The 26,762-nt window shown below is 41.0% G+C and overlaps 1 protein-coding gene across 1 annotated transcript in view; it reads right to left on the bottom strand.

Moving 5' to 3' along the window:
- Positions 1-395: 395 nt before the first annotated feature.
- LOC137255903 (cytochrome P450 20A1-like) overlaps positions 396-26,762 on the bottom strand; it is a 33,450-nt gene continuing 7,083 nt past the window's right edge. The window contains exons 5-11 of the mRNA XM_067793488.1: positions 26,077-26,244; positions 15,099-15,177; positions 8,351-8,527; positions 7,718-7,841; positions 6,457-6,568; positions 2,451-2,515; positions 396-1,450 (exon numbers count right to left, since the gene is read on the bottom strand). Of these exons, the coding sequence (XP_067649589.1) occupies positions 1,198-1,450; positions 2,451-2,515; positions 6,457-6,568; positions 7,718-7,841; positions 8,351-8,527; positions 15,099-15,177; positions 26,077-26,244 (978 nt within the window). The 3' untranslated portion in view covers positions 396-1,197. The remainder of the gene's footprint in view (positions 1,451-2,450; positions 2,516-6,456; positions 6,569-7,717; positions 7,842-8,350; positions 8,528-15,098; positions 15,178-26,076; positions 26,245-26,762) is intronic.

Below are 26,762 nucleotides of genomic sequence, written 5' to 3'. Positions count from 1 at the left end.
ATAATAAATTGCTTTTGCTGAATATTGAAAAATCTGGTTATTTCCATTCACAATAATTCTGGGATACTATTCTGATTATTGGTTTGGTCATGCACTTGGGATTAAAAACCAAGTGTATTTGGGGGTAAATCTGGAAAAAGTCACATTCTACTTTGTTATCAATCTTTGTGAACAGTTATCATCAACCAATAATTTTTGTCATAATTCAAAGACAGTGGGTGAGTTTTGTTTTGCACTGAGAACTGGGCTTCACACAACGTACCCATAACAGGAAATGAACCCATCTTTGGTGTGATGAGCGAACGCTTTAACCACTTTGCTCATGATCCATACACCACCATTTAATAATTCATTCACCACCATCTCATAATTCATACACCACCAAGTCATAATTCAGAGAAACTGGGCATTTTAATGTTTCAGACCAGGGGTCAAATATCAGCCTCAGATTAGGTCTAGATAATTCCCTGAGACTGGATATCAGCATCATAGATACCAGCCTTATCATGTTTATATGGTATATTCAGCATATACATGCCAATAGCAAACAATATTAATACAATTAGGTAAGGCCTCACCAATAATTAAGTAGGTTCGTGGCTAGCTATTCTCTGAATGTTTGTAGCCCTACAAACTTCATAAGGCCATTCTGAACACACAGGCTACGATCAAAGTTAAGAATTCACTTAGAGTTTGTGAGTGAATTGAGTTTGATGGTGCCTGAAGCAGCAGCTATGACGCTTTTGTCAGAAAGCAGGAAGAAAGATGAAAAGTGATTATCTTGATACAGCAAGGATGACAATCACCACAAAAATATAACAGAAACACTGATTAGATGAGGAGAGCTGTGTATAATAAATGCCAGCACCCTTGGTAACTGTAAAACTTCTGTTATGCTCAATCGAGGAAAGGAGACTTACTGGTATAGGAAGGGTCTGAAACAAGTGTACACAGCACCAATTTGTTTACAGATAATATCAGCGTAGACAGGGATAAAAAATTGCCTAGTAACCACTATTGTAAAGTTTAACTCTATCGATGTTTGAACTAAGTTTATTCCCTTCTAATAAATCTCTGATAAAAAATTAAATTGTTTATGGTTTCAATAAATTCCCCCTTTGTCTTGTGTACAGAACAACAGGGGAAGTTACTCAGTCCTCCATTCTTTCCTTCAAAACAAGGCATGCAATAGCACAGCTAATTCCTTTTACTGACAGTGATCCAGATTTCATCAATAGGATGCGTGACAAGGCCATATTCCGGTTTCACAACTTGACCTTCAACTAAGTTGACCTTGAACTTGCGAATGAGTGATGCTATGCACATTGTGCTCTCGACATAAGCAAATCTATATCCTGGACAGACCCTTTTCCCAGCAAAGCCAAATGGTGAAAATGCCAAGGCAGGTCGATCTTTACTTTGTTCTTTTGATAATCTATCAGGATCAAATCTGTAAATAAATTAAATTAGAGCAGCATAAAGAAACATCCAATAGACTTATGGAAACAATCAACAACAATTAACAATTACGTATCGTGATACATGTTTATGGTGTACTACTGTAGTTGGCCATGTCTTGCCTGGTCTAAACTATCCCTGTGGATATTCTTACAACATGGACAGTTGGTTTCGGCTATAGTTTCCCCCTGTTCAGACTAGGATATTGTCATCTGTTCCCTATGAAGGCCCAGCTAGGCCACTTCTCCCATACCCTTGTGTTTATGTCAAAAGGAGTTAGATGATGATCAGAGTCTCCTGGGAAAGGCTGGACCAAGGGGAGAGTTTGCCCTTTCACCCTGTTAGACCAGTTTTTTTGGTTCAATTATAATTTGCATAAATTTTACCCAGGCCATGTTGTCAAGGTGATGGATTTGAGCAAACAATCCTTCAGATTCAGAGTAACAGACTTGCTACCTCCCATGCGTGATATCTTCAGAAATGTCAGGTGAAGAAGATGGTTGTCTACTACTGCTTTATAAAACTGTTAATGAGTTTCACAGATCGATGCTCATGCTGTTGTTCACTGGATTGTCTGGTCCAGACAGAATTGATGGTTGTCTATTACTGCTTTATAACACTGTTAATGAGTTTCACATTCATCAGTTTCCAACTGTGCAGATCGATGCTCATGCTGTTGTTCACTGGATTGTCTGGTCCAGACTCGATTATTTACTGACCAATGCCATACGGCAGGAATATTGCTGAGTGCAGCGTAAAACTAAACTCACTCATTCAGTCATACACAGTGTTATTGGTGTTGGACATAGCATCCCCATTAAGTTACTACAGTGAGTGAATTTTTATGTTGCTTAACAATGTTTCAGTGATACAGGGGACACCAGAATAGGCTTCATACATAGCACCCAAATGAGGAATCAAACCCAGGTCTTTAGCTGTGATGAACATCCACTCAGCTACTCCCACCACATCCACCAATTACTGCTACTTACTTGTTGGGCAGGGGCCACACAGTCTCATCCTGTAGCACCACCCCTAGGGCATGGATCACCGGGGTCTGTGATAGATAGAATAACTTGTTACCCTATGTACCAGCAATACTGTGCAGTTCTCTGGTTGTTGAACTTGACATTTCTCATTATAATTCATTTTGTTGTATTTTATTTATTATTATTCCATTTTAAGAGGATATTTACATGGCACACATATGCATACAACCAGTACATGCTCAAGGCGCTGTTATCTTTTTCCTCGACCATCTCAACAACACACTGTATTATCAATGTCAACTCCCTACCACACACACCAAGTTATTGCTGCTTCCCCATCCTTACGAGGTGCCCATTCCAAGCTGGGCGGACTGGGACATATTTATGGATGGTTTTATACATTGTGACAAATATGAATTGATATAAATATGAAACAAGAGTCCTCAGAAGATGACATATTCCCCTGGCCCCAACATATTTGCAAGGAAAAATCATCTGACAATTACTTGATATTTTTTTTTCTGTGGAAATCATGAACAAGAGTCATCATAAGATGACATATCCCCCCCTGCCCCTACATATTTGAAAGGACGAATCATCTGACAGTTTTTTAGATTAAGTTTGAATCGTTTCCATGGAAATCATGAAAAATATAAATGCCATAGATCTGTAAACAGCAAAAAGTACCACTTCAAGATCTGTCTCATACATCTGCCAAGATCTGTTGAAAGATATCAAATGGTTTTCAAGTTTAGCTCTGTAAACTAAGCCCATCCCTCCCTTTTGAGACTAAGTGAAAAACAAGAAAAATAGAAATGCCAAAAATTTGTAAATAGCAAAAGACACCACTTTGGGGACTGCCAAATATATCTGCCAAGTTTTGCAGAAAGATATTAAGATATTTTCAAGTTTTGCTCTGGAAATGAAGCCCATCCCTCCCTTCAGAGACTAAGTCAGAATCGTTTCCATGGAAACCCAGAAAATGATAAATCACCAAAATCTGTAAATAGTAAAAGGCACTACTTTAGGGTCTGCCTAACATATCTGCCAAATATTGCTGAAAGATATTAAGAAGTTTTTGAGTTCTGCTCCAGAAACTAAACCCATAGCTTCATTTGGAGAGTAAGTCAGGATTGTTTCCATGGAAAGTGGCAAAAATATCAATGACAAATATTTGCAAATCACAAAAGGCATCACCTTGAAGTCTACCTCACATATCTGCCAAGTTTTGCTTAAAGACATTTAGAAGTTTTTGAGTTGTGCTCTGGAAACAAAGCCCATCTCTCCCGTTTGAGACAAAGTCCGATTAGTTTCCATAGAAACCCAGAAAATGATAAATCACAAATACCTGTAAATATCAGAAGGCACCACTTTGGGGTCTGCCATACATATCTACCAAATTTTGCTGAAAGATATTAAGAAGTTCTCGAGTTGTGTTCAGGAAACGAAACACACCTCTCACTTTCGAGACTAAGTCTTTCCATGGAAACTGGGAAAATCTCAAAAACATGTACATAGCAAAAGGCCCCACTTTATGTTCTGATTGATATATCTTACAAGTTTTGTAGAAACATATTGATGGTCTTTGAGATATGCTCCGGAAACAAAGCCCACCACGCCATAAGACTACAACCAAAATGTTCCATGGAAAAACAAAGTCATCAATATTCCCCGCAATAGCAAAATGTCCTTCATGAATATGTCTACAAGTTATGATTATGCCAAATGTTTTGGTGAATATATAGATAAGAGTCATCAGAAGATGACATATCCCCCCGGCCCCCACATATTTGAAAGGATAAATCATCTGACAGTTACTTGATGTTTTCTTAGATTAAGTTTGAATCGTTTCCATGAAAAATATAAATGCCATCTCTCTGTAAACAGCAAAAGGCACCAATTCAAGATCTGTCTCATACATCTGCCAAGATCTGTTGAAAGATATTAAATGGTTTTCGAGTTGTGCTCTCCAAGCGAAGCCTATCCCTCTATTTTGAGACTAAGTCAGAATCATTTCCATGGAAACCAGGAAAAATAAAAATGTCAATACATTGTAAATAGCAAAAGACACCACTTTGGGGACTGCCAAATATATCTGCCAAGTTTTGCTGTAAGATAGGGAATACTTGTGCTCCAGAAACAAAGCCCATCCCTCCATTTTGAGACTAATTCCGAATCGTTTCGGTGGAAACTGGGAAAATGAGAAATCACAAAAATCTGTGAATAGCAAAAGGTACCACTTCAGGGTCTCCCCTACATATCTGCCAAGTTTTGCAGAAAGATATTCAGAAGTTTTTGATTTGTGCTCCAGAAACAAAGCCCATCCTTCCATTTTGAAACTAAGTCCAAAATGTTTCCATGGAAACTGAGAAAATAATACATCACAAAAACCTGTAAATAGGAACAGTCACCACTCCAGGTTCTGATTGATATATCTACCAAGTTTTGCAGAAAAATATTGAACGGTTTTTGAGTTCTGCTTCGGAAACGAAACACACCTCTCACGTTTGAGACTATGTTCAAAACGTTTCCATGGAAACCGAAGATAGTAAATCACAAAAACTTGTACAAAGCAAATGGCATCACTTTAGGTTCTGATTGATATATCTACAGAGTTTTGCAGAAAAATATTGAACGGTTTTGAGTTCAGGTTCGGAAACGAAGCCCACCCCACCATTAGACTAACACCAAAATGTTCCACGGAAAAACAAAAAAAATAAAAATGCCAACACTCTGTAAATATCAAAAGGCACAACCATAGGTTGAGATTATTACATCTATCAAGTTTGGTCTAAAAATATTGAACGGTTTCTGAGTTATGCTCCGGAAAGAAAATGATTACGGACAGACAGACAGACGAGGCGTCGACTTTGGAAGGAGTGGAAGGAGAGTAATGAAGGGTTTTTAAAAGTTATGCTCCTGAAAGGGGCATAACCAGAAGTTTCAGTCTCAGTCAAACTTGTTGCCAAGGAAATGCCAAACTATTTTATTCAGAAATCCAAAACCACCAAAAGGCACCAGTACACCACTAGACCAAGCTATATGCCAAGTTTGGTGAAGAAATAGGGAACTGTTTTAGACTTCTGCAATCAGTACCACTAATTTCAGTTGAAGTCAAACTTGTGGCCAGGGAAACATAAAAAATATTTAATTCACAAATCCAAAACTACCAAAAGGCACCCTCCGTACATCACCAGATCTATCTATGTGCTGGTTTGGTGAAGAAATATTGAATGGCTTTAGAGTTGAGCTCCAGAAAATAGCACCACCACCAATTTCAGTTGAAGTCAAACTTGTTGCCATGGAAATATGAAGAATATTTAATATAGAGACTGGAAGAAGAGTATTGTAAGGTTTTACAATTCTCAAGAGAAAAGAAAACTACCACCAAAATCAGTCTAAGTCAGTCAACTCATTGCCATGGAAACAGAAGAGAATGTGGAGAACATGTGTACGAAGTATAATATAGCTGAAGTTTGGGAGATCTGCTCTGAACAAGATAACATCCTTAAAGCCTAGTCATGTTTCTATGGAAACCGGAAAAATATAATTAATATCTGGGTCTAATCCCCAAAGGGCACATCTAGGGATCATGCTTGATATGTCTACCAAATTTTATGAAGATAGCATGTACAGTTTAGGAGATCTCCTCTGGGCAAGATGACATCCTCATAGTCACAGACAAGTCATGTTTCCATGGAAACCACCAAAAATAACATTCATATCCCAAAAGGCACATCTAGGGATTATGTTTAATATTTGAACCAAGTTTGGTTAAGCAATCACTAATGGTATAGGGGATATGCTTCAGACAAAGCATGAGGACACCCGGATGAACTTGTTTCTATATCCCCCATCCCCTCCCCAAATACGTTGTTGCGGGGTGTAACAACATGACATGCATCAACCAAGTCAGTCAGTCTGACAACAAATACTGGCTGCCAAGAACCACTTGTAACCACTGACCTTGAAAGGCAATGATGCATCTGAGAAGTTATTACTATCTTACATTTTTAGGAATCTTGTGTCCTCCTAGTTCTGTATCAAAATCTTGAAACCTGGCCGCCCATGGAGCAACGACAGCACATCGCAGTGTCTCGTCAATCACTTGACGCACATACCTGGTCGAGGGAAACAACATTGGCTAACATGGGTCAGTGGCATACCTAACTCCTTTTTCTCGAGAAGTTTCAAGGAACTGTTGTTTTCTGTGTAGATTCTTATGCATGTAAAGTGAAATTTCTTTATCAATGTGGCACAGAAATGAAGCTGAATGATTCAGGATAATATTCTCACTGGCTCAAGCACAGACTGTGGTTCACATATTTGTTTGTTGTTTAAAATGCAAACTAAAGTAGTCATTGAGATCATAGTACCACAGTAATTTCAGATCACTGAGATCCTGGGACCATACTTCAGGTCACTGAGATCCTGGGACCATACTTCAGGTCACTGAGATCCTGGGACCATACTTCAGGTCACTGAGATCCTGGGACCACACTTCAGATCACTGAGATCCTGGGACCACACTTCAGGTCACTGAGATCCTAAGACAATACTCACTTCAGGTCATTGAGATCATGGGACCACACTTAAGGTCACTGAAATCCTGGGAAAACACCTCAGGTCATTGAGACCCTGGGACCACACATCCTTCAGGTAATTGTGACCCCAGGGCCACTCTTACTTCAGGTCACTGAGATCCTAAAACACTTCCTTCAGGTAACTGAGAGAATGGGACCACTCATACTTCAGGTCATTGAGATCATGGGACCACACTTACTTCAGGTCAATGAGGCCCTGGGACCGGACTTACTTCAGGTAGTTGAGACCCCGGGGCCACATTTACTTCAGGTCATTGAGATCCTAAAACACTTTCTTCATGTAATTGAGACCCTGGGACTACACATACTTCAGGTCATTGAGATCATGGGACCACACTTACTTCATGTCACTGAGATCCTAAGATCATGCTACTTCAGGTCAATGAGGTCCTGGGACCGGACTTACTTCAGGTCATTGAGACCCCCAAGGCCACACTTTACTTCAGGTCACTGAGGTCCTAAAACACTTCCTTCATGTAATTGAGACCCTGGGACTACACATACTTCAGGTCACTGAGATCCTGGGACCACACTTCCTTCAGGTAGTTGAGACCCCGGGGCCACACTTACTTCAGGTCAATGAGGTCCTAAAACACTTCCTTCATGTAATTGAGACCCTGGGACCACTCATACTTCAGGTCATTGAGATCATGGGACAACACTTACTCAAGCTCGTTGAGATTGTGATGCTCTACCAGGTCATCTTGACCCAAAACCTTTATGACTTCTTTGTACACTTTCTCCTGGATGTCTTGGTGCGTTGCCAAAAAGTAGAAGGCCCATGTTAACACTGAAACAGCATACGCACCATTGTTAATTATATAATCAAGAACAATTGAGTTGGTTTTTGTGCCACATAAACTGAAGTAAAGTTAACTGCATATGTGTTTCATGTGGGAAAAGACCTATGAAACCCATGCTTACTGTAACAGGATCAGATAGTCTTCTTACTGACTTGGTTGACACATGTCATCGGTTCCCAGTTGCACAGATTGACGACACTCATGCTGTTGATCACTGGACTGTCTGGTCCAGACTCAACAATTGACAGACCGCCGCCATATAGCTGGAATATTGCTGAGTGTGGCATAAAAAAACTCTTTGACTCGTGTGAAAATACATCTGTGACGCAGGCCTTTGAAGTTTGGCAACTTGTCTGGACCCCAAACCAAATACGTCAAAGAACTTGGCAGAGAACCTCAAACCAAGTATATGGGCCATGTACGTAAAGACACTGGTTTGAGCTCCCAACAAGGTATATAAAGTAACTTGTTAGGACCACCTGTCAGACAAACTTACAGTTGGCAGTTGTGTGGAATCCTCCGATAAGGTACACCAAACAGTCCATGTTGGCAGTGTCCTTATCTGAATGATGGTCTAGGATTCGATCTATCAGAAGGTAATCTTCAGCCTTGCTGCCATGCTTCTTCCGATATTCCACACACTCCTTGACGGTATTTATGATCGCCTCTTTAGCTGCCAAGAAACAGGGAAAAAGTGACAGTTGTTTAATAAAATGAAATGGATTAAATTTCAAGTTTCACCCAACAATTTGTAAAACGGTTACTAAACTGTATTGTTTCTGCCCTGCTACACAAACATTTCCTTTGAAACAAAATTCAGCACAAAGTCTACTATCAAACATGATCTATACAGCCATCGCCAAGTAAAGGTACATCACAACAGTAGTGATTCTTCGACACCATGTAAATCGTGTACACATTCAAATTCTGCTGTCAGTAAACCTGTAACTTTTATGATAACATTTGATATTATACTCATCCTGACTCTTGCTTATTTGCTTTCTCTTTTTCTACTAGTGGAAACTTGAATCCCTTCAAACTTCCATAGAAGCAGTACAGTTACTCACATTGAGCTACCTCCTTTTCCCACTAAATGCATCCACGTGACCTGTGCATGCCTGAAACCTCATTCTCTCCAATTACACTCTTGACACAAGCCTACAGGGAAATCTGCGTGTTGAGAGGGGAAGGTTGGGAGGGCTTCATCTCATGAGTCAGGATACGTTTAAAATATCGATTTTATCATAAAATTACATATTTTTCCTCATCCTGACTGCTTATTTGCTTACCAGAAGAGCCAGAAACTGAACCACCTATGGCATTCTCTGTCTGATTGTACTCACATTCATGTTCACTTATACACCCTTGAGAATTCTCCTGGTGGCTGCATACGGTAATTTTGCCTGATGTACAGTGGGGGACCGCCTCCTTACACATAGTATGACCTGGGGGACCACCTTATACATAGTATGACCTGGGGGACCACCTTCATATACATAGTATGACATGGGGGACCACCTTCTTATACAAAGTATGACATGGGGGACCACCTTCTTATACATAGTATGACATGGGGGACCACCTTCTTATACAAAGTATGACATGGGGGACAACCTTCTTATACATAGTATGCCCTGGGGGACCACCTTCATATACATAGTATGACATGGGGGACCACCTTCTTACACAAAGTATGACATGGGGGACAACCTTCTTATACAAAGTATGACATGGGGGACAACCTTCTTATACATAGTATGACCTGGGGGACCACCTTCATATACATAGTATGACATGGGGGACCACCTTCTTATACAAAGTATGACATGGGGGACAACCTTCTTATACAAAGTATGACATGGGGGACAACCTTCTTATACATAGTATGACCTGGGGGACCACCTTCATATACAAAGTATGACATGGGGGACAACCTTCTTATACAAAGTATGACATGGGGGACAACCTTCTTATACATAGTATCACCTGGGGGACCACCTTCATATACATAGTATGACATGGGGGACCACCTTCTTATACATAGTATCACCTGGGGGACCACCTTCATATACATAGTATGACATGGGGGACCACCTTCTTATACATAGTATGACATGGGGAACACCTCATACATAGTATGACATGGGGGACCACCTTATACATAGTATGACATGGGGGACCACCTTCTTATACATAGTATCACCTGGGGGGCCACATTCTTATACATAGCATCACCTGGGGGACCACCTTCTTGTATATAGTATGACATAGGGGACCACCGTCTTATACATAGTATCACCTGGCGACCACCTTCTTATACATAGTACGACATGGGGGACCACCTTATACATAGTATGACATGGGGGACCACCTTATACATAGTATGACATGGGGGACCACCTTCTTATACATAGTGTGACATGGGGGACCACCTTCTTATGCATAGTACGACATGGGAGACCACCTTATACATAGTACGACATGGGGGACCACCTTATACATAGTATGACATGGGGGACCACCTTATACATAGTATGACATGGGAGACCACCTTATACATAGTATGACATGGGGGACCACCTTATACATAGTATGACATGGGGGACCACCTTATACATAGTATGACATGGGGAACTACCTTATACATAGTATGACATGGGGGACCACCTTCTTGTACATAGTATGACCTGGGGGCCACATTCTTATACATAGTATGACATGGGAGACCACCTTATACATAGTACGACATGGGGGACCACCTTATACATAGTACGACATGGGGGACCACCTTATACATAGTATGACATGGGGGACCACCTTATACATAGTACGACATGGGAGACCACCTTATACATAGTACGACATGGGGGACCACCTTATACATAGTACGACATGGGAGACCACCTTATACATAGTACGACATGGGGGACCACCTTATACATAGTATGACATGGGGGACCACCTTCATATACATAGTGTGACATGGGGGACCACCTTATACATAGTATGACATGGGGGACCACCTTCTTATACATAGTGTGACATGGGGGACCACCTTCTTATACATAGTACGACATGGGAGACCACCTTATACATAGTACGACATGGGGGACCACCTTATACATAGTATGACATGGGGGACCACCTTATACATAGTATGACATGGGAGACCACCTTATACATAGTATGACATGGGGGACCACCTTATACATAGTATGACATGGGGGACCACCTTATACATAGTATGACATGGGGAACTACCTTATACATAGTATGACATGGGGGACCACCTTCTTGTACATAGTATGACCTGGGGGCCACATTCTTATACATAGTATGACATGGGAGACCACCTTATACATAGTACGACATGGGGGACCACCTTATACATAGTACGACATGGGGGACCACCTTATACATAGTATGACATGGGGGACCACCTTATACATAGTACGACATGGGAGACCACCTTATACATAGTACGACATGGGGGACCACCTTATACATAGTACGACATGGGAGACCACCTTATACATAGTACGACATGGGGGACCACCTTATACATAGTATGACATGGGGGACCACCTTCATATACATAGTGTGACATGGGGGACCACCTTATACATAGTATGACATGGGAGACCACCTTATACATAGTATGACATGGGGGACCACCTTATACATAGTATGACATGGGGGACCACCTTATACATAGTATGACATGGGAGACCACCTTATACATAGTATGACATGGGGGACAACCTTATACATAGTACGACATGGGAGACCACCTTATACATAGTACGACATGGGAGACCACCTTATACATAGTATGACATGGGGGACCACCTTATACATAGTATGACATGGGGGACCACCTTATACATAGTATGACATGGGGAACTACCTTATACATAGTATGACATGGGGGACCACCTTCTTGTACATAGTATGACCTGGGGGCCACATTCTTATACATAGTATGACATGGGGGACCACCTTATACATAGTACGACATGGGGGACCACCTTATACATAGTACGACATGGGGGACCACCTTATACATAGTATGACATGGGGGACCACCTTATACATAGTACGACATGGGAGACCACCTTATACATAGTACGACATGGGGGACCACCTTATACATAGTACGACATGGGAGACCACCTTATACATAGTACGACATGGGGGACCACCTTATACATAGTATGACATGGGGGACCACCTTCATATACATAGTGTGACATGGGGGACCACCTTATACATAGTATGACATGGGGGACCACCTTATACATAGTACGACATGGGGGACCACCTTCTTATACATAGTATGACATGGGGGACCACCTTCTTATACATAGTACGACATGGGGGACCACCTTATACATAGTATGACATGGGAGACCACCTTATACATAGTACGACATGGGGGACCACCTTATACATAGTACGACATGGGGGACCACCTTCTTATACATAGTACGACATGGGGGACCACCTTATACATAGTATGACATGGGAGACCACCTTATACATAGTACGACATGGGGGACCACCTTCTTATACATAGTATGACATGGGGGACCACCTTCTTATACATAGTACGACATGGGGGACCACCTTATACATAGTATGACATGGGAGACCACCTTATACATAGTACGACATGGGGGACCACCTTATACATAGTACGACATGGGGGACCACCTTATACATAGTACCACATGGGGGACCACCTTATACATAGTATGACATGGGAGACCACCTTATACATAGTACGACATGGGGGACCACCTTATACATAGTACGACATGGGGGACCACCTTATACATAGTATGACATGGGGGACCACCTTCATATACATAGTGCGACATGGGGGACCACCTTCTTATACATAGTATCACCTGGCGACCACCTTCTTATACATAGTACGACATGGGGGACCACCTTATACATAGTATGACATGGGGGACCACCTTATACATAGTATGACATGGGGACCACCTTCTTATACATAGTATGACATGGGGGACCACCTTATACATAGTATGACATGGGGGACCACCTTCTTATACATAGTATCACCTGGGGGGCCACATTCTTATACATAGCATCACCTGGGGGACCACCTTCTTGTATATAGTATGACATAGGGGACCACCTTCTTATACATAGTATGACCTGGGGGACCACCTTCTTATATAAAGTATGACCTGGGGGACCACCTTCTTATACAAAGTATTTGAAGTAATCTTACACACAGCGTGGATTCAGATAAATTACACGTCTTATTGTCTAGATATCCGGAACAACCCATATATCTAGGTACGAACTTTTACCTAACCAATATGTTAAGGTTTGGAGTTCACTGAAGTCTTGTACCACGCATGCACTGACTTATCCTCTAAGAAGCAAATAAGCATGTGTCAGGATAAGAACAAATGTGCAATTACTAATTTCAGAAAATCCTACTATAAATACGTCCCACAATCTTACAGTCAGTACTGTCTACAATCTTACGATCAATACTATCTGGACACTTATGATCAATGCCTCAAACAATCTTCCAATCAATATTTCTTACAACCTTATAATGAATACTGCCTACAATCTTCCAATCAATACTGCTTACAATCTTACAATCAATACTTCTTACAACCTTATAATGAATACTGCCTACAATCTTCCAATCAATACAGATTACAATCTTCCAATCAATACTTCTTACAACCTTATAATGAATACTGCCTTCAATCTTCCAATCAATACTGCTTACAATCTTACAATCAATACTTCTTACAACCTTATAATGAACACTGCCTTCAATCTTCCAATCAATACTGCTTACAATCTTACAATCAATTCTTCTTACAACCTTATAATGAATACTGCCTTCAATCTTCCAATCAATACTGCTTACAATCTTACAATCAATACTTCTTACAACCTTATAATGAATACTGCCTTCAATCTTCCAATCAATACTGCTTACAATCTTACAATCAATACTTCTTACAACCTTATAATGAATACTGCCTTCAATCTTCCAATCAATACTGCTTACAATCAATACTGCTTATGATCAATACTACCTACAATCTTAAAATAAATACTGCCTACAATCCTACAATCAATACTACCTACAACCTTTCAATCAATACTTTTTGCCTACAATCTTACAATCAATACTACCTACAATCTTACAATCAATATACAATCTTCCAACCAATACTGCCTACGTTCTTAGATATAATACTGCCTATAATTTTACAATCAACCCTGGCTACAATCTTATAATCAATACTGTCTACAACCTTACAGTCAATACTGCCTACAATCTTAAAATCAACACTGCCTGCAATCTTACAATTAATACTGCCTACAATCTTACAAACAATACTTCCTGCAATCTTACAATCAATACTACATACAATCCTACAAATCAACATACAATCTTAGAATCAATATACAATCTTACAATCAATACTGCCTACATTCTTAGATATAATACTGCCCATAATTTTACAATCAACCCGGACTACAATCTTACAATTAATACTGCCTACAATCTTACAAACAATACTTCCTGCAATCTTACAATCAATACTACATACAATCCTACAAATCAACATACAATCTTAGAATCAATATACAATCTTACAATCAATACTGCCTACATTCTTAGATATAATACTGCCCATAATTTTACAATCAACCCTGACTACAATCTTATAATCAATACTGTCTACAACCTTACAGTCAATACTGCCTACAATCTTAAAATCAACCCTGACTACAATCTTATAATCAATACTGTCTACAATCTTACAAACAATACTTCCTGCAATCTTACAATCAATACTACATACAATCCTACAAATCAACACACAACCTTAGAATCAATATACAATCTTACAATCAATACTGCCTACATTCTTAGATATAATACTGCCCATAATTTTACAATCAACCCGGACTACAATCTTACAAACAATACTTCCTGCAATCTTACAATCAATACTACATAAAATCCTACATTAAATAAACAATCTTACAATCAATTTACAATCTTACAATCAATATACAATCTTACAATCAATATACAATCTTACAATCAATACTGCCTACATTCTTAGATACAATACTGCCTACACTCTTAGATACAATACTACCCATAATTTTCAAACAATCAACACTGAGTACAATCTTACAATAAATAATGATGTGTACAATCTTACAATCAGTGAATGTTTTTGCCCTGGGAGAGTCATCTGGAATGGTAGGTTCAGCCAATCTATGTTCCAGTTCGGACCACACCTACAAAAGATTACAACAAAACAACAATAAAACACCATTGGTTGCAATAAGATTTAGTTGTGCAAGCAGTGACCCTTCTAATTGATCATTCATAAAGTCTTGGTTATTTCCATTTACTTGGGGAAAACTCGAACCCCTTCCCCTGCACGATGCACAAACATTTCCTACAGACAGAACCCAGTCATGTAATGGTGTCTCCACCTGCCCTCATTGCCAACAGACATGCTAGCCATTAAATGTTTTAAGTGTCACATCAACAAAAATATACTGAACATCATTGAAAACGCACCACCTGTAAATTTTGAAATAAGGCAATAGAATCTATTGGAAATGGAAAATTAATGGTGGGAATTTTGATAATAACACACTAGATCGTAAATAACGCTCTACAGTAAAAAACGGATCGTTCGAACACATCATCGAACACATCACATGAAAACAACAAAATTCATGCACATCACACACGAAGGGCACAAATTGCATGCAGAAAGCATGCTGTTCAGGGATATAAATGACCTTCGGCACAAAACCGTTCTCATTTTCGCAGTACTTTCGTAAGTAAAGTTTTTTCGCCATGCCAAGATTGTCACCAGAGGAACGAGAACAGGCCTTGGGTATGTTGCAGGTCGGCGCTTCAAGCAGAAACATTGCACGACGATTTGGGTGTCATCATTCGACCATTCTGAGGCTTGCTAACAGATACCAACAAACAGGAACCAGCAGGGACCGGCAACGCCCAGGTCAGGCACGTGTTACCACCCCTCGTCAAGATCGAGACATTGTACGGCGCCATATTCGGGATCGAACCTTGCCCACTGCCAGAACCGCCAACGCTGTCCAGGGTCGACGTGGTTTGATCAGCGCTTCCACCGTCCGACGCCGTCTCCGTGCGGCAGGGTTACGTTGTCGACGCCCTTACGTTGGACCCATCCTGACTGACAGGCATCGCCGTGAACGCCGACAATGGGCTGAACAGCATCGTGTGTGGTTGTTACGACGTTGGCATGGTGTGGTGTTCTCCGACGAGTCGTGTTTTCACTTGCGAAATGCTGACGGGCGTCTACGGGTATGGCGTCGACGGGGTGAACGTTATCATCAGGATTGTGTTGTGCAAACCGATCGGTGGGGTGGAGGCAGCATTATGGTGTGGGGAGGGATAAGTTATCACCACAGAACCGCTCTGATTGTTTGTCGTACCGTGACAACATTCTTCAGAACAACGTCGTTCCCTTCTTTCACCAGCATCAAGATCTGCACACATTTCAACATGACAATGCACGAGCCCACACTGCACGTGTTTCGATACAGTATCTGGCTAACAACAACATTCCTCTACTTCATTGGCCTGCATTGTCACCAGATTTGTCACCCATCGAACACTTGTGGGATTACATCGGCCAACGCCTCGCACGTCGTCCGCAGATCAACAACCTTGGGGAACTCGACAATGCCTTGCAGCAAGAGTGGAATGCAGTGCCTCAGGACTTTATTCAGAGACTTATCCGTTCAATGAGGAGACGTTGTACAGCTTGTGTTGCTGCTAACGGGGGTCATACACGCTACTGACTTTCCATTTTGACCCCATCTTTATTTCATTGTCAGCTGCATTAAATCTTCACTGTTTTGCTTGATTGTTTTTTGCTTCTTTTCTTTATCAAACATTGGTCTACACAAATATGTAAAATTTACATAGATTGCTCACTTCTGCTCTTAGAAATCCACAATTTTAGGGGTGGTGCGTTTTCAATGATGTTCAGTATATATTGTGGAAAGATTCCTGCACACTTGATTGTGCTAGTTTCTGGTTTTCAGTTAAACATGAAATACCGAATCTATCCTTCGCACATTGATCAACTAACTTCATTATGGCCATCATATTGGATCTAAGTCAATGTAATTTGTGATTGGGTTGTAGAGAAAGAAGGGGATGATTTGTGTTGCCATTTTTAACTGCTAGGGGATTTTATGAAATAAATTAACTGGGAAATATGGCTGTATTAGAACTGAGGTTATGTTGGAAGACCTGTCCAAAGGAAGCTCTGTACGAGTCTTACACATTCTCAATAATTCATTGGTAAACATTCCAGTATGTCTCCAGCATCCCCTGGATGCATCTACAGCATCTGCATCTGCATCTATGACAATTTTAGCACCTCTGCTCTGCTCCACATTCTCAAATTAGCCAATCAGACAGGCCTTTACAACCAAGCATGCCAGTGTCAACAAAGATATTGGTCTCAAAGGTTTGCTCATGGTGTGACTGAGATTTAGGGGAATTCATACTCACAAAATGACAGGGCTAAAAACTTTAAAACTATATGCAAGACCTCCTTCTACTTCTTTCAGAGAACTTCTGCAACGATTGTGGCGGCAAGTTTAATCAGTTAAATAAAAGAAGTGAAAGTGAGTTAAAAGTGAAGCCTACACTTGGCACAATCACTTCCTAGCATAGACACCTGAATGGGTAAAAAGCCAGCTAAGGGAGGTAATAAATGTATCAGGTCGAGCACAGATGCTTCAAGGGTATAATGGAAATTTGTTAGAAAATATACCTTAGAGATTATCGAGGATGGGCTTCACACATTGTACCCATGTGAAGTTTGATGCCTGTAAGAAATGGTTTTCCCAAAATATAACCCTGACAAACATGTAATTTTCTGAATAAAACTGATATTCTATACTTATCCTGACTCATGCTTATTACGCTTATCTCCTCCCTCTATGGGAAGTATAGTAGCACACCTGGAATCCCTTCAAGTTCACTGTTTTGAAGAGGACGTACAATCACACTCACCCACGATTAGCCTCCCTTTATAGATCCCTTATGAGGCACCAAACTGGCCATGCTTGTCACTCTCTCCGAATATAGCCAAACAAGTGAACCTTCAAGGAAATCCAGCGTGCCATAAGAGAGGCCGTCGAGAGGGCTTGACATCTTGAGTCAGGATAAGCATAAAATATCAATTTTATTGTTTGATTCCTCTTATCCTGACTCATTCTTATTATGCTAACAGAATCCAGCATAATCGGTGGTGGGAAGGTCACTTCTTGGATTCTCTGGGTGCCTCTAACATGTCCTGTATTCCCCCCCAAAAGGAACTTTGACAGCGCTATGTTGATCCATTTCTTCCAACTTTTATCTGCTAACTTGGGGGACAACAAACTTCGTCAAGTGACTGCTGACATCTTTATGTGGATATATACTGACATAGTAGCACCCCGCTAGTTATCTAGTGAAAATCTCTGAGCTGTGACCCTTTTTCATGTACAAATATCTTCTGTTTACAAGGACTGGGTCATAATCACTCATGCTAGCCTGTCCTAGATACATGCATCGACTATCAACCATGTATTCCTTAGAGCGTTGGTCTTTAAAAGTCACATAATAAAGGGTGAGATTTACTCAGCATTAGTTGTGCTACAACAAGTGGCACAAATTGGTGAATGCCTGAGATGTCTTTGGTGGCGCCATCTCTGAGATAGTGGTTGGCAAACAATGTGTCTGACTTGACACAAAGATAAATCCTGCGTATCCTGTGGACCAAGGATTGTAGATGTGGAATTGTCTATACAGCTAACCAGGCAGTTGATTCCTTGCCATAAAATCCCATCTCAGTCCCAGATGTATGACACCACAATGTCCTTTGTCAAATTGTGTTCATTCAAAATCCAATGTGTGTATTTCCAACATCAGAGCTAATGTTGTTGCTATGGTGAGCAGAAACAGCATTTTCTGTGTTAATAATGCAGAGGATGTCCGCTCCAAAGGCTCCTAGGTATCACTGGTGAGATGTTACGAAAAGACTTTAAGATCCCAAACTGCTTTAATTTCATTTGTTGGTCTTCTAACTTGAACAAGTGTAGTAGAGCTAGTTGGTTTGGCACTTTTGTCAGCACAATGCCTATTTTCACTGTGATAACTGTGATAACTTATTCCCAGAAATTATAAACCCCGTTTTGGTTCCAACTCAAATTTTAGTAGGATTACTAGCCATCCTGTGTGGGCAGTCTGATGGTGAAGTCCAGTCTGAGTTGACTGGCTTCTTGAAGAACTTGCATCTGGTCATCTAAGTAACATGTACTGCACAGACCCTGACGATGTGGATAAGTAGCGATGGGCTCCGTAACTCCAGTAAACAACCATCAGGCTGACGTTATTCCAAACAGTAGGATGTTCCACTGGAAGTGACAACTGTTGAATAGGAAGTGTAGATATTTCCTGGATTCTAGATGTATCAGGATGTGTAGGTGAGCATCCTGAAGGTCTATGCTGGCTTGATAATCTGCCTGACAGATAAGATGTCAGAGTTGTGGAAGGTGGATCATCTTGAGTGTGAGTGAGTTAATATTTAACGTCACATCGGCAGTATTGCAGCCATATTGTGACGAGAGCATTCTTAAAAATGGAATCTATGCATATGATAAAAACCTGTCGACAAAGGACAGTAAAACAACTAGAATATCACAATAAGAAAAAGAACTAGTGTGAAAAGTTAAAACTAATATCCCTATTCAGACAACACAATATACAAACAGGCTATACAGATCACCAACAACTGAAAGTAGATCACCATACTAGGGGCCATGGGGACTTACAGTACTTCTGCTACTTGCATGGTCCCTAGCTGGATTTACACCATCCTCTGAGCTGCTGGTGACTGTATGCAAGATTAGCCACAAATTAAAATGACAGAAATACTACGACTAAAAAACAGGAAGATCAAATTTGACTTCAAATGTTTTGGGACTTACGTACCCTCTCAGGAGGACAATAATTTTACAGTGCTTGAACCCCCCTCGAGGATACAGCCACTAACACTCTAAGTTCCCAATTCGAAATTCCAAGCATAAAATATTTATATATTTACAATTCATTTAGCAAATCTAGTTCTTTTAAAAATGCAATAATTAAATGAGAAGTAAAAGTATTAAAGAGATTCTTCAAAGTTTTTGAATTAAAATATTTATCCCTTGTGATGGAATATTCCACACAGTCAAGCAGGACATGCTTGACTGTGATTCTTTCATCACAAGGGATACAAAACGGAGGATCTTCACCTTTTAATAGATAGTCGTGAGTATACCTCGTATGGCCAATGCGACATCGTCGCATAATGACCTCTTCAAATCTGCACTGACAAACCAAGTAAGTATAACCGATATAAGGTTTTATTTCATGTAATTTATTTATACCTACCTGGGTGTCCCACTTCTTCTGCATCAGATCACGGATATAAGATCTTATTGTAGCTTTATAATCAGAGTATGGAATAAGAAGTGGTGTCACAGATTTGTTGAGTGCCGCCTTAGCAGCAAGATCGGCCATTGTGTTACCAGAAATGCCTACGTGACTAGGTAACCAACAAAGGACGATGTCGCACTGGCCAGTAGCAAGATTATTGTACAATTCAATAATTTCTATTAAAAGTGGATGTTTACAAGAAATGCTTTTAATAGCCTGAAGGCAAGAAAGAGAGTCGGAATATATTATATACTGTGTACGTTTCGAGTGTCTTTGAATATATTTAAGAGCTGTTAATATGGCGTTAGCTTCTGCTGTAAAAATAGAACTATTGTCTGGTAATCTAGAAGATATTGTTCTGGATCCAATGACAGTAGCACAAGCAACTGCGCCACCGTCCTTGGACCCATCTGTAAATAAGGATTTATAATTGCTATATTTATGTTTCAATTGATTATATTCTTGTTTATACTGTAATTCATTCGTTTCTGATTTTTTAAATGTCGTTAGGATCATCTTGAATCTTTCAGGTTTGAGGAGATAAACCATGCTGAAATTTCTCATTTTGTAGACAAACCTGAATTTCTCCTTGGAAATCGTCTTCGGTACTACCAAGACTGTGGAGTAGAAGCCAAGCATGAGATGGTTCTGATGTATCTCCTTGACGGCGCCTTTCTCCAGTAGTGGCTATATGGTGTCAACTAACTCTCTGCTTGATCATCTGTGTAGCTGAAGATGACGGTATCGCTTGTCAGCAGTGGTGTAGCTTTCAACTGTAAATTGTAGCCTGTCTAGAGTATATGTGAGATGTAGACATCCTGTGTAATTCTCCAATTTTTTTAGTACTGCTATAGACATCCACCCACTGTTGACGGTTATATGGGAATGGCTGGGGGTGGAAGATTCCAGTTAATTCAAACCTGATCTTCAGCCCTTCCCACACTGGCACCTCTGGAGGGATGGCCTCTTTAGAAGGCCTCCTCTTCCCAGAAGAGTGACACGAAGAACCTATTTGCTTTTGGAGCTGGAGTATTTCTTGTCCCTGGCTTTTTTGACTCCTGAGGACTTGGATTTATTTAAGTAGCCCTGACACATCTGTCAAATAATGCTTCGCCAAAGTATCTGTCAACTTATTCATCATGACCTCTCTTGACTCATGTGATACACTCCTGGCGACTTCTTCAATTCGTCCACCGAAGACCGACCATGGGGCTCTAAGTAAATAGCTAAATGAATCTCGCTCCATGTGCACGGCGACAATAATCCTTGTCTCCTTAAGAGAATGAGTCCCTCTGATGTAGATGCCAGATGCTTGGAGATGAAGTCTTGATCCTCCTTCTGAGTAAGTAAAGCAGAAGGGATCATCCCATCCTCCTCCGTAGTGGGGTTCTTGAATCGTGAGACAAGTGCTTTGTTTATAACAAGCCAACCTAAAGGTACATCTAGCAGCAGCTGCACCCTCTCCTCATCCTCCACTTTATAAGATCTGTTTCAGAACTCACCAAGGAACTAATGGTCCTCTTTCATGAAGGGCTCCATATGGTGAAGAGGGAATCTTCTGGCGTTGAACTGACGGATATGTTGACTACTTCATAGCTTTATTAAAGACTGCACTGAGACTGTTTGGGACCTTAGAGATTGTTTCGATGGGTGGGAAGGTGAGTCTCCATCAACCAACCTCTAGGTGGGAGCCTCATCCGATACCTTAGATACCTTCCAGATCAAATCCAGATCCAGGAAGTTACTTCTGTGTCTGAGAAGACAACACCACCTTCTTCATCCAAAAAACTGTTCGTTATCCCCCGATCTGAAGAGCCATATCTGTCTGTATCCATGTGCAAATCCTTCCGTGGACGGGTGTCGTCCCTTCGTGAATGCTCCAAACAGAGCAAACCTCCTTGTGCAAATGTGTTTGCGATACATGCACACATGCCCCTGAAGATATATGCTGGCTCCAATGTAGATCTGTGTCTGACAGTGATGATCTGTACCTTGATCTGTAGTGTCCTCAGAATGACTCTGGAGTGCTGTACATGCGTGGATGCTCCTTCGTGGACTGCTACAGCTGAGCGGACAGACACAGAATCCTCCAGGTTTCTTAGTTGGAGTGAAAACCTTGGTGAATGTGAGCGTTTGTGCATGACATCCTCTTCATTTGAGAGTGCGTGACTGCCATTCCTTCACACAGAACAACTGCCTTCGAAGGAGTCTTCTGAGCAGCTCGCTCTTCTGTGAAGCAGTGCTCCATCAAAGTAATCATCTGCTCTGTGAATTGCTTCAAAAACAGCCCCAGGGTGAAGTTCTGCAAAGTCTGCTGGTGTGCCTGAGAATGGTGAGGCCTCTTCAGATTTTAATAGTGTCTGCGAAGCGTTGTTCTTGCTACCATCTCTGGTACCAGATGTCTACATTGATTGGAGGTCCTCTGTAGAGTGATGCTTGGATCCTGTTGTCACAGCTGCAGATCCTGATGTTGTAGTCTGCTGCCATGTCTTGCTGACAACTATAACCTCAAGTAGTAGTACCGGAGGCTCAATAAAGACGTCTGATTCAGTCGGAGGTATAATCTCCTCATTGAAGAATCTCGAAGAAGGGCTTGAATACGACTTCAGTGGGATTCTGGGTGCTGATGTCTTCCTCTGTGACGAAGTACATCTCTGTTTCTTCGTCTGCAATGAAGTTAACTACAACAACCCTCCTTCTTAAACTTGAATGTTTCCACCGCTTGGTGATACGTTCAGCGATTCTCTGGAAATATTAACATCAGAAGCAGTTACTAACACACATTTACTGGGCCATCACCAGTTTTACCAGACATGACTTGTGGTCCTTCAAACTCTGTCCTTCGCATGTCTATGGACAGAAAATAATCAAAGAATAAATTCTGTTTCAGATAAATTCTCACATATTTTACAGTGAATGCTGGAAGAACAAATAGTAGTGCATGTGGGACTGATGTTATTAAACTGCTTTTTAAGAAATCCAATCATGATCGCAACAAATTGCAAAGTTACCAGGAGAGATGAAATCTGACATTTTTATCCAAGATCTTAGACTAGTTAGAGAAAGCAATTAAAACAAGATTCCTGGATCACCCTCTTTCTCAGGACCTGTTTGATACGTATCAGTCAGCTTACAGAAGTGGATTCAGTACAGACACAGCTCTCAATAAAGTATTAAACAACTTGAGGACCAGTGTGGATGACGGAAATGTTGCGTTTTTGCTCCTGTGAGATCAATCAGCAACATTTGATAGTGTTGACCCTATCTCAACACAACATGTACATGTATGCACACAGACCTAAGTGATTAACAGATACATGCACGCACACAGACCTAAGTGATTAACAGATACATGTACTCACACAGACCTGAGTGATTAACAGATACATGCACGCACACAGACCTGAGTGATTAACAGATACATGTATGCACACAGACCTAAGTGATTAACAGATACATGCACGCACACAGACCTAAGTGATTAACAGATACATGCACGCACACAGACCTAAGTGATTAACAGATACATGCACGCACACAGACCTGAGTGATTAACAGATACATGTACGCACACAGACCTGAGTGATTAACAGATACGTGTACGCACACAGACCTAAGTGATTAACAGATACATGTACGCACACAGACCTAAGTGATTAAGAGATACATGGACTCACACAGACCTGAGTGATTAACAGATACATGTACCCACACAGACCTAAGTGATTAAGAGATACATGGACTCACACAGACCTGAGTGATTAACAGATACATGTACGCACACAGACCTGAGTGATTAACAGATACATGTACGCACACAGACCTGAGTGATTAACAGATACATGCACGCACACAGACCTAAGTGATTAACAGATACATGCACGCACACAGACCTAAGTGATTAACAGATACATGCACGCACACAGACCTGAGTGATTAACAGATACGTGTACGCACACAGACCTAAGTGATTAACAGATACATGTACGCACACAGACCTAAGTGATTAACAGAAACATGTACGCACACAGACCTAAGTGATTAACAGATACATGCACGCACACAGACCTAAGTGATTAACAGATACATGTACGCACACAGACCTAAGTGATTAACAGATACATGTACTCACACAGACCTGAGTGATTAACAGATACGTGTACGCACACAGACCTGAGTGATTAACAGATACGTGTACGCACACAGACCTAAGTGATTAACAGATACATGTACTCACACAGACCTGAGTGATTAACAGATACATGCACGCACACAGACCTAAGTGATTAACAGAAACATGTACGCACACAGACCTAAGTGATTAACTGATATGTGTACGCACACAGACCTAAGTGATTAACAGATACATGTACGCACAGAGACCTAAGTGATTAACAGATACATGTACGCACACAGACCTAAGTGATTAACAGATACATGCACGCACACAGACCTAAGTGATTAACAGATACATGCACGCACACAGACCTGAGTGATTAACAGATACATGTACGCACACAGACCTGAGTGATTAACAGATACGTGTACGCACACAGACCTAAGTGATTAACAGATACATGCACGCACACAGACCTAAGTGATTAACAGATACATGCACGCACACAGACCTAAGTGATTAACTGATATGTGTACGCACACAGACCTAAGTGATTAACAGATACATGTACGCACACAGACCTAAGTGATTACATGTATGCACACTGCTACAGCTTTGAGCATACTTTTGGGGTGGAGCTAAGCCGAACATATGAGTCCATATTATCATTATAATAAAAACAAAAATGGATGTCAGCTGCTGTGATTTTACGTCCTTTTTAATAGGAATGGGGAACTTTAAGGGATTTCAAGTGTTCCACTATCATTCACAAAGAGGGAGGAGGTAAGCCTAATAAGCATGAGTCAGGATAGGGAAAAATATGTAAAAAAAACAAGATAGGGAAAAATATGTAAATTGAATACGTGAATATGTTTACTGGGCACACATGAACAACTCGAGAAGGGGTTGGACAAAACACTACTTTGCACAATAAATCAGCCATATGGAAGAATCTGTTAATCAGGCAAGACATAGGGCTGTAACAATTCAGTGGCTGTCCCCACCACAGCATCCAGTGAGACAGAACCCAAACCCTAGCAACCAATCTCAAAGACTTCAAGCTCAGGAAACTCAAAGAAGACATCCATATCAAAAGACTTCAGCCATCAATCAACCATGACTAAGGTTATTACGTACCTCCTGCATCCTATCAACTCATTAAAGGTCCTCATTATTGACATCCCCAGCTTATGTATACCACAGGCTTCACCACAGGCTGCGTCTGTCACGTTCCTATCAAGCACATGTGTTGTTATTGTGTCTGGCTTCCTATCAAACTGTTCAAACATATCCTCTATCCTGCATATATGCTTGCTCCCCTACCTCATACTGTTCATTACTTGCTTGATAACGGTGTTAGAACCTGCACCAAAACGTCGCTCTCATAGCGATAAAGAAGTTGTTCATCCACATCTTGTCATCCTTCCTTACTACTCCACCTTCTAAATGCCTCTCAAAAAAGTTGTACTTCAAATGTTTGAACTTTCACAACATTTCAAAATGTTTATGTTTTCCTTAACACATTAGTTTGATAACTTACCAAGTCATAGTGGGTCTTTATAGTCAAGATTTCTTTGTCATTTTCAAAGAAATCCCCGAGAAGTGTAACCAGTGCTGCCTTGATAGCAAAGGCAAACATGTACTGGCCCAGTGGAATGTGCTCCTCCTTGACCATAGAGGACCACTTGGTGACCAGATCGTCAGTCACCTGAAACAGTGTGAGTGAGTGAGTGAGTGAGATGATACACATTATGTGGACTCCAAGCCCCGAGTCCTTGTTGGACACATAAATGTCGACTGCCATATAGGGACCAACAAGAACTATATTTTATTGATTTTTAGGTGTGATGCGGACGGAGATCAGACCCAAGGCCTTCCACTCTCTGAGGACCCGTGAAGGTCCCGGGGTAGAATAGGCCTTTAGCAACCCATGCTTGCCATAAAAGGCGACTATGCTTGTCGTAAGAGGCGACTAACGGGATCGGGGGATCAGGCTTGCTGACTTGGTTCACACATCATCAGTTCCTAACTGTGCAGATTGACGCTCATGTTGCTGACTGTTTCGTCCAGACTTGATTATTTACAGACCGCTGCCCTATAGTCGGAATATTGCAGAGTGCGGCATAAAACTAAACTTACTCCACTCTCTGAGTACAAGCTCTAAGTAAGCACTACACCATGCAGGCAGCGGACTCAGATACCAGGATGCAGGCTACCGTGGATACC

The sequence above is a fragment of the Haliotis asinina genome, chromosome 11 (assembly GCF_037392515.1).
Source record: "Haliotis asinina isolate JCU_RB_2024 chromosome 11, JCU_Hal_asi_v2, whole genome shotgun sequence".
In the NCBI taxonomy this organism is placed as follows: domain Eukaryota; kingdom Metazoa; phylum Mollusca; class Gastropoda; order Lepetellida; family Haliotidae; genus Haliotis; species Haliotis asinina.
This window is presented reverse-complemented; position numbering and strand designations above follow the sequence as displayed.